The sequence below is a fragment of the Enhydra lutris genome, unplaced genomic scaffold (genome assembly GCF_002288905.1).
Source record: "Enhydra lutris kenyoni isolate GAN:26980312 unplaced genomic scaffold, ASM228890v2 scaffoldscaffold91, whole genome shotgun sequence".
NCBI lineage: Eukaryota > Metazoa > Chordata > Mammalia > Carnivora > Mustelidae > Enhydra > Enhydra lutris.
The window spans coordinates 165710-175248 of NW_019154175.1; the positions used below are offsets into that span (position 1 = coordinate 165710).

The 9539-nt window shown below is 42.5% G+C and overlaps 1 protein-coding gene across 4 annotated transcripts in view; it reads right to left on the minus strand.

Annotated features, from left to right (window-relative positions):
• Positions 1 to 5387, minus strand: part of LOC111162357 (REST corepressor 3) — a 53590-nt gene extending 48203 nt beyond the window's left edge. For 2 of the 4 annotated variants that reach the window (XM_022526722.1, XM_022526724.1), the window contains exons 1-2: positions 5136 to 5298; positions 4823 to 4879 (exon numbers count right to left, since the gene is read on the minus strand). In XM_022526722.1, the coding sequence (XP_022382430.1) occupies positions 4823 to 4879; positions 5136 to 5298 (220 nt within the window). Of the gene's footprint in view, positions 1 to 4822; positions 4911 to 5132 lie in introns of those variants that run through there. The other 2 variants (XM_022526721.1, XM_022526723.1) reach the window with 2 other exon arrangements.
• Positions 5388 to 9539: the final 4152 nt, after the last annotated feature.

A 9539-nucleotide genomic window follows, 5' to 3' on the forward strand; every position in this document is an offset into this window, starting at 1 on the left:
GGTCTGCTTTTCCCTCTGACGTCTCCCCTCTCATGCTCTCTCTTTCATTCTCTCTCTCTCCAATCAATAAATAACATTTAAAAAAAAAAAAAAGAAAGAAAGAACTTAAGTACTGAGAATATTAAGACACACCAAATATTTGTTAAAGTTCTCCAATTTATGAAGTGGGCTCTCACATATTTAATTCACTACCTTCATATTGGGATAAATAATGACTTTCCAAGGGTTATATAAATATAAGTAAGTTTTATGGGAATTAATTTTCAGAACTTCAGCTTCCCTTTGTGCTCTTCCCCAGACAATCTGCCTGAGAACTCACCTGCAGTCTAAGCTAGCTGTTTATTCTATTTATGTATGACCTCTTTCACAGACGCCCTTCCCTCACTTACCAAAAAAAAAAAGGGGGGGGGGGCAGCTCTTTTACCCCAACCCACATCTGAGAAGAGTACATCACCTAACATTTTAAGACCTCTACAGTGCCAAACGAAGGGTGTCAGCAAGGCTCTCCTTTACTTAAGGAATCATACCTATTACAATTTCAATCAATTATACATTAATTGTAATAACTCAAACCAGAAGAGACTTAACACTTAGAACCTTATGTTCACAAGAATACATATTACAATGGTAGAGAAATTGGATAGTTGATCAATAAAGCACTTTCAAGTACAAAAATATAAAATTCCATGGGGTAAAATCCATGGCAATAAATTCGAAGATAAAAAAGGAAAAATGTAAACTTTCAGGCTATTCACCTCTCCATACTTCTTATAAAATAGATACTATCATATTACTGTAGTATTTATATTTAACTGGGTGCATTTAAAACAAGGATATAATGGCTTTATTTCAAAGTCCTAGTATTTTCAATACACTGGAGATATGTTTTTCAACTATTTTAACATAGCAACAAGTGATGTCAAAAATACACGAGAAAATTTTTTTGAAAATTCTTTTATGGGGGCCCCTGGGTGGCTCAGTCGTTAAGTGGCTGCCTTCGGCTCAGGTCATGATCCCATGGTCCTGGGATCGAGCCCCACATCAGACTCCCTGCTCCGCGGAGAGCCTGCTTCTCCCTCTCCCACTCCCCCTGCTTGTGTTCCCTCTCTTGCTGTGTCGCTGTCAAATAAATAAATAAAATCTTAAAAAAAAAAAAAAGAAAGAAAGAAAATTCTATTATGAATATACAAGCAAAACATTTTGAAGACCACTGCTTTATAGACATTAATTTTCACCTAATCTAATGATATGGTTAACATTATCTCCTTTCACAAATCACAAAATAAAGGCATGGATACTTCAGGCAGTTTGTCAAGGACACTATACCATATTAGCTAAAAGGCGTATGAAAAGAGGTAAGATTTAATCGCCACACAGAACTGCTCTTCCTTGATACACAAATAGGCAGGAGGCACTAAATAAAAGTTGGGAAGTGAAAAATCTGAAGGAAAAAAAAAGCACCTAAGAAAATAATCAAATCCTGGGATGCCTGGGTGGCTCAGTCGATTAAGCATCTGCCTTTCTCAGGTCAAAATGCTAGGACTCTGGGATCAAGTCCCACATCGGGCTCCTTACTCAGAAAGGCGTCTGCTTCTCCCTCTGCCTGCCACTCCCCCTGCTTACACTCTATATCTCTCTTTCTGACAAATAAATAAAATCTTTTTAAAAAAAGAAAAAGAAAGAAAATAATCAAATCCAGTCAGTAAATTTTTATAAAGGCATTCTTAGCAATGGTGTTAATTAACATAAACTGTTCCTAAAATTATATTCAGTAATTCCAATTTAAATCACAATTCTTCTCATATTTTCTAAAATACTCATTTTAGTCATTCTGTTTGATTTCTATCACTATTAATTTCTTCAATAAAAATATCCTAAACACACATACACACACAAATCCTCTTTAATTTTCTTATATTCTGATCATAATAATCTTGGTACCTAAGGAATTTTTCTTCCAAATAAGTTGGTTATGGCTGAATAATTTCCATGAGGATAGACTGAATGGTTTATGAGACTAAAGATGAAGGTATATAAAAAGAGAAAAGGAGAGATACTGACCATTCCTCAATTTCTATCATTAATAAATACCTCTTTTCCTTTTATCTTTTCCAAGGAAATATGTTTAATTTCTCACCAAAGTATATTGAATTGATGAAACTTCACCCAACAGCACAACACTTAGAATAAAACAGACGAATGGCACTGTATTGAAAGGCATAGAGGTTCAATATTTACTTTTAAAAAAAAGTGTCTAACAACTGATAATCTACATTTGCTTGACAAGATTTGCTTATAATGGTTATAGGAAAGCCTATCCAGGTTTAAGTGATAACTGGTTTTAGTTGTGTCCCTGGGTTCAGTATTCTTCTGCAGATTAAGGAGAAAATTTACAGATGAATTTTTAAAATGTGACATATATTCTTTTTTTTTTTTAAAAGATTTTATTTGTTTATTTGACAGACAGAGATCACAAGTAGGCAGATAGAGAGAGAGGAGGAAGCAGGCTCCCCCAGAGCAGAGAACCAGATGCGGGTCTCGATCCCAGGACCCTGAGATCATGACCTGAGCAGAAGGCAGAGGCTTTAACCCACTGAGCCACCCAGGTGCCCCAATGACATATATTCTTACCCTAATAGAAAGTGTCAATTATAATCTGTGTAAATAACTTGAAATGATTTTTAAAAATGTAATAATTCAGTGGTTTTTTTTTCCACAAATATTCTTAGGTTCAAAGTAATAAAAAAAAATGATGATCAAGTAAACTGGATAATTCAAATAGTGGCCATGTGAAACTACCTGAAGTGTTCTGCACTTTTAATGAATTATTTTTCAAATTTTGAAATTTATTCTCTATCGTGAAATAAAAACAAAACAAAAAAAACCTTTACAGTGATCTAGACCAAGGCATATATAAACTTGTTCCAGCAAGAAGTCTGGTTTTTAAACACAAGACCTCCCAATCAACTGTGTACAGTTGTCTATGAAATATAAACCTATCTAATGGAGCAAAAAAATAGATATGTTTATTAACTTACGAAATAGTTCTGGTTGTTGAATTCTAATTTGTAAGTCAGTTTATCATTTCCCAAAAAAGCAAAGTACCAATAAATGCCCCAAGTCATAAAGATATAAATGTATGCAGAATCGTTCTTAATTATCAAATTTGATCTTTACTGAACAACCGCCATATACCAATCAGGTATTTCTGATAAGAATTCCATGAAGCATTTTTTATGTCCATTTTACAGCTAGGGAAACTAAGGATCAGAGAAGGTCACTAACTTGTTCAGAGCACAAAAATAAAATACCTGGGAATTGAATTCAGTCTATTTTAAGCCAAAGCATGCTTTTTCCAAGTAACAAGTTAATACCTTGTAATGCGAAAGTGTTATTCACCTACTAGCTACATCAACAAACAAAATTAGTTTCACAAACCATTTAAAATTATTTGAAGACCACCAGTACACACACTTGATAGCTTCTGAATAAAATATACTAACAGCTATGTCATTTGGAAGGTAACCCATACCCAGTGAGCACTCGAATCACTGGTTTTACCTATTGAAAAACAGACTGCACTAACAATCCTTTTAACACTCATTATTTTACCCTCCCCCTCAGGACAGGAGGAGATGTTACCTAAAACTCTTCTGCATTGTCGTAATGGGCAGAGGATGAATAATACCCATCCATACCCTATAACGAAGTAAAGACGCTATGCCTCCCCTCTCCCACCAAAAAACACAAGTAAACCCTATTAATATCTAATACAGAATTCAAAAGCCCGACACAATGTTATTATGAGGGGAAAGGGGGCAAGAAACTGACCAACTGTAAGGGAGAAAGGGGTTTAAAAAAAAAAAAAAAAGAGCTCCTTCAAAGTCTATCCAAAGCCTGAACTGAAGAGGGTCTGGGGTGGGGAGAAGGAACACGCTCCACTCCGGGAGGCTCCAGCAAGGGCGCCTCCATATGCGGAACTCTCGCCCAATCCCCGTCCAGGCTGAAATCCCGTGACCGCCAGAGAGCCTGTTTGGAGAAAAGTAGACAGGGAGCCCGCAAGCTGGGTTAGCAGAGGACGCTGGAACCTGGCTGCTCGGGGAGAAAATGTCTCCTTGGCAGCTGCTGCCACTGTCCTGTGGTCTGACTTCCTAGGGCTGGCTGGAGGGCGAGGTGTGCCTCTGGCTTCTCCCCACCTTTCCCCATCCCTTTCTCTCTGCGGCTCCTACACTCGCAGAGCTGTCGCGACCAAAGCTACACCACCTAGCTAAAAAGAAAGAAAAAAGAAAATCCCGTGTTCGAGCGGGTCGGCCAAGGTTCGCCCTCAGCTTCGGCCGATGACAGCAGCCCCGGCATCCGCCGCCCTTACTGAGCGCGGCCCTCCGCTCTCCGGGGGCCGGCGGTGTGGCAACTGACATTTGTATGGTTCTTCCACAGGCAGCCTGCACACCCTCTCCTCCAGCCTCGGCCCAACAGCCGCTCCTTCCCCAGCCTCAGACCCTCGAATCCGCCAAGGGCCTCCTCCCTCTGCTCTCCCCCACCTCGCCCCAGGCTCATGGGGACAGAAAGGCGATGCCACCAGCGGGCAAGTGGCCTCTGAAGGCACCATGTTAACCTTGCAATGCACACATCTGCCCACACGCCCTGTGTCACAGCCCTACCAAGCCTGACAGCATCCCCGCCAGATGCCTGCCCATCCCAGCCCCGCATCCCCGCCCAACCGCACACCCTGACCCCTACCTCGGCAGCCCCTCTACCCCTTCCACCCTAAACCATTCCCAGAAAAGGGGAGGCAGGATTTTGCTTAAGCAAATATATCTACCTGGATCAAATTCAGGGATCCGAGCTTGGTATTCAGCTCCGACTCTCATCCCAACATCTGCAAAGCAATGCCAAAAAGAAAAAAGAGAGAGAGAGAGAGAGAGGAAAGGGGGGGGGAGAAAAAAAGAAGAAAAAAAGAAAAAGGAAGAGACACTTAATAAAATATAAAATTTGCTGGAGGGAGGAAAGAAGCGGCGGGTGGATGGGAAGATATTAACTCCGGGCACTCCGGGAGATGGCAGCGGATGGGGGCGGGGAGCGGGGGGGGGGGGGGGGGGCGGGGGGGCTGGCGGGGAGGAGTTCGAGGCTACCACCGTGCTCGTCGTCGCTACTGCAGCCGCTCTCGGGCTCGGAGTAGTGCAGCCCGCCGTTGGTGGACGAGGCGCCGCCGCCGCCGCCCGCCGGGCTCTTGGCGCTGCCGTTGGCCGATCGGTTCTTCCCCAGTAACTCGGGCCCTTTCTCCATCATGCCGGGCATGGTAGAAGAGGGGAGGGGGAAAGGTGAGGGGAAGCAGTAGGCGTCAGGGTGAAGGGGGAGATGGCTTACGAGTGCGGGCGGGAGGGAGAGAAGGAGGAGGAGGAGACGGCGGTGGCGGAGGAGGAGGAGGGTGTTAATATGGAGCCGCCATAACCGCCCCGGTCCGGCAGTAGCGCAGTCGCCTCACAACAACCCGCCCCGGCCCCGCCTCTCTCCCCTCCTCCCTCCGCTCGCCCCGCGCAGTCCCGGGCGCCCCTGTTGGTCGCGCCGCGCTCTACTCCACCGCCGGTATCACTCCGCCCCGCAGGGAGGTTCCGGCCGCCGGGCGGGGAGGGGCAAGGAGGGTGAGGCGGAGGGGAAGGGGGGGAGGGGCGGGGAAGCCCGGCTCGCCGGCAGCCCCGGCAACCCCAACCGAGCTAATAAAATCGCCGCAGAGACGCGGCCGCCTCTCCGGCTTCCTTCCTAGGGGGCGCTCTAGCGCGCGGGCGGAGGCGGACAAGAGGGCGTGGGACTCTTTGCCCTCTCTGGGCGGAAGGAACGCGCCCAGCCTGAGAAAGGGCTGGCGCGATCCGAGGCGCCTGAGTCGGGAGAACGGCCTCCCTTTCTCCGCGGGTGTTGCGGGTCGGGACGGCCGGGAGGGTCTCGGCGGGAGCGCGGCCCCTTTGAGATCCTGCGGCGGTTTGCTGCTCGTTTTTGCGGCTCCTCCAACCGCGACGAGCTGGTGTTGCGCCCTTTCCCGCCGGGGAGTCGGACTGTGTGGCTGGCCGCCCTTCGAGTTCCAAGCCCAGAGTAGCAGACGCGGTCTTGTTTATCTGGACGCTGCAGTTCTGGTGTCTGAATCCCAGATCTGGGGCCTGAATCCCGAGAGAGATTGAGGGTGCCGAGATGAGTTTCCAGTGCTAGCATTGCAGCTGTATTTTGCTAAAAGGTGTCTTGTTAAAAACCTTTCTTCAGTTTTCTCTTCTCACCTTTGCTTTATTTTTATCCATTTTTCGCCTCTACTGTTTTATTAGTTAGAAAGTGGGTGTTGTCAGTGGTGAAATAAAATTACGACCGGGGCCTTGTGGACTGGTGCTTACTCAGTCCTCGCTGACTTGTGGTCAGGGCTTGGAGCAGAGTTCTTAGGGAGGGCGGAGTCGCCTAGTGGAGGTGAAGCAAGAGCTGCATTCTGGCAGAGTTTCCAGCCTGGCAGGCTCCATGCTCTGTAATGCTTTTCTGAATTGCGTTAGGCAGAAGGAATAGGGAACTGCAGATTTCCTTCACCCGATTAAAGGACATCTGCTCTGTTCTGGCACTGGGAGCTATTTATGATTTTCTGTTTCTTTCTTCGTTGATTCATTCATTCTTTATTTATTGTTTTTGCTCAGCAGTAAGAATTGAGGACTTCCCGTGAACATCTAGTATGCAAATGAATGAAGAGCAGTATTTGTGGTCCAGAGGTAAGGTATTCTCCAAACACTTAAAGGCTGTCCTGAATAACTCTGTTACAAGTCAGTGCGGAGTGGATCAAAGCAGAAATAAGCATCTCTGGCCAGAGCAAGACTTCACCTAAAGCAGGAATGTCTCAATCAGGAATTGAGCCAGGGGGGGAAAAAAAAAAGCCTGGGAAGTAAATATTTGGCAGGATCCTTGTCTAAAGGGGAAAGTCTCCTGAGCAGGTTCAAAACACCTATCTTGTTCTGATAGTGGAAATAGTTTGATCTATCGAAGCTTGATATGATTCCCTTAGATCATACAACTAAACCTTTTATTCTTCTCTTTCTCTCAACAAATACAGTTCTGGATATTATTTTAATTCCTGTATAGTTTTTCTACACTGAGAGAATATCCTGGGCAAATGAAATGAGTAGCCATTTCATTTTTATTGTAAATGAATACATTGGTATTTTCATTTTTATACACAAACTTCCAAAGAACATGATTCAGCATCTCTGGTCCTGTAATGCAAAGGCCAGACCATGAACTAAGTGAATTCATGAAAGGTAAATGTGGCTCTGATGCCCTTTGGCCAGCATGCTTTCTAACTCCTCAACTTTGCAACACTTTCAGCCTCTTTTCTATTGAAAGGAGTTTCTGCTTATAGATCAAGGATTAAAACATTTTAATTTGGGGATTTTTGTACTTATTTCTAATGATTAGTAAAACCCTTAAAGAAGATTCCACACTTTTCTCGAGTACAACAAAGGGGACAGAACAAGGAAGAACACATTCCACTCTTGGGAGAAGAACCTCAGGGATAGGGGCTTTTCTTTCTGTTTTGCCCCAAAGAAAAGGAGAACACCTGAAGCTGACCAGCTTCTGAAAAAGAATAAGGCCTTAAAATGATTTCCCAACAGTTAATAAGAACAGTATAAAATTAGGAAAAGCCTAAGAAGAAAATCCTGGGGATGTCAATAAGGGGTTAGAGGAAATGAATCTGGTCAAGAAAGAAGAAAGCTTTAAGAAAGAGTTAATAATGTCCAATGATGAAGAATCATGAGAAGGGTTTAAGAAAAGGTCTCTGGATTTGTTAACAAACAATATTTTGTTTGTTTGACTGCTTTTTTACTGTATTAAAAAATATTTTTACTGTTTTCATTGCAGTTTAAATTTGGAATAGATATATCTCATAGTTCTAATATCAAAAGATATCAGAGGAAAAGCTTCACTATTGTACTGGATATCCCAGCAAAAAAAAAAAGGCAAGGAAAAAATGTATAAGGATTGTTTTGTTTTGATTTGTTTTGTTTTTAATTTATTTGAGAGAGCGAGAGAAAGAGCATGAGTTTGGGGGAGGGGCAGAGGAAGAGAGAGACTCCTCACTGAGCAGGGAACCTGACTTCAGTCTTGATTCCAGGACCCTGAGATCATGAGCTAAAGATAGACACTTACCTGGTTGAGCCACCCAGGTGCCCCCCACAATGTATAAGGATTGGAAAGAAATACATTAATTTGTTAACTGGAGAAAGATGATAGGCTATATATATAATTATAATCTATAAACCTTTAGTATTAATACTGAATTTAGCAAGTTGCTGGATACAGTCAGTATATAAAGATCAATTATGTTTTAAAATACTAGCACTAAACAATTAGAAAATGAATTTTTGAAACTGATAACATATGAATGAATACATCAAAATGATCAAATATCTAGTGTATTAGCTTTCTATGATAGCTGTAACAAATTACCACAAACTCAAGTGGTTTAAAACAAACTGTCACACTTCTGGACACCAGGAGTCTGAAATCAAGGTGTCAGCAGGGCTACACTTGCTACAGAGGCTTTAGGGAGAATCTGTTCCCTGCCTTTTCCAGTTTCTGGTGTCTGCTAGCATTTCTTGGTTTGAAGCTGCATCACCCGATCTCTGTCTCCATCTTCACATTGCCTTCTCTTCTGTGTGTGTCATGAATTTTCCCCTTCCTCTATTATATGAAGACACTGATAGCATTATGATCCATCTGGATAATCTAGGATTATCTCCTTGTCTCAAGAGCCTTAACTTAATCACATCTCCAGAGACCCTTCTTCCAAATAGGGTGACATTTATAGGTTCCAGGGATTAGGACCTGATATTTTGGGGACACCATCTAACACATGGCACCTAGGAATAAATCTTAATGAAAGGTGTATTAGGACACTGTACTGAAAATTATATTTTTCAAAGAAATTAGAGAAGATCCAAATAACTGGTCAGATGCAGTATGCTCATGGATTGGAAAATTCGATATTGTAAAAATGTCAGTCTGCCAGTTGATCAGTAGATTTAGTCTAGTCCCTATTAGCATCCCAACAGATTGTGTGTGTGTCATTTGACAAGCTAAAATTTAAATGGAAATTCAGAAGATCAAGAACAAAGTTGGAGAATCTATAGTACCAGGTGTTAGAAAGTAGACCAGTGGAACTAAATAGAACTCTTGTGAACGTTTTATTTATACAAAGGTGACACTGTACTAATGTGGAGAAAACAATGGATGCTTTGATAAACGTTGCTGGGTCAATTGAATGTCTATGTGGAAAACAAAAAACCTTGATGCCTACTCATACTAAAAATAAAAGCAAAAAAAAAAAAAAGCAAAACTCTAAATAGATTGTGGACCTAAAAGTTAAAGGTAAAACAATAGTGCTTTTAGAAAATATCATGGTTTATTGTCTTATAACATTGGATAATCAAATTATTTCTTAAATAGGACATAAAAAGCATGAGGAAAATATTGAGCATTCCAGGTACAGAAAATAGTACGGGGGCCACTTGGCTAGC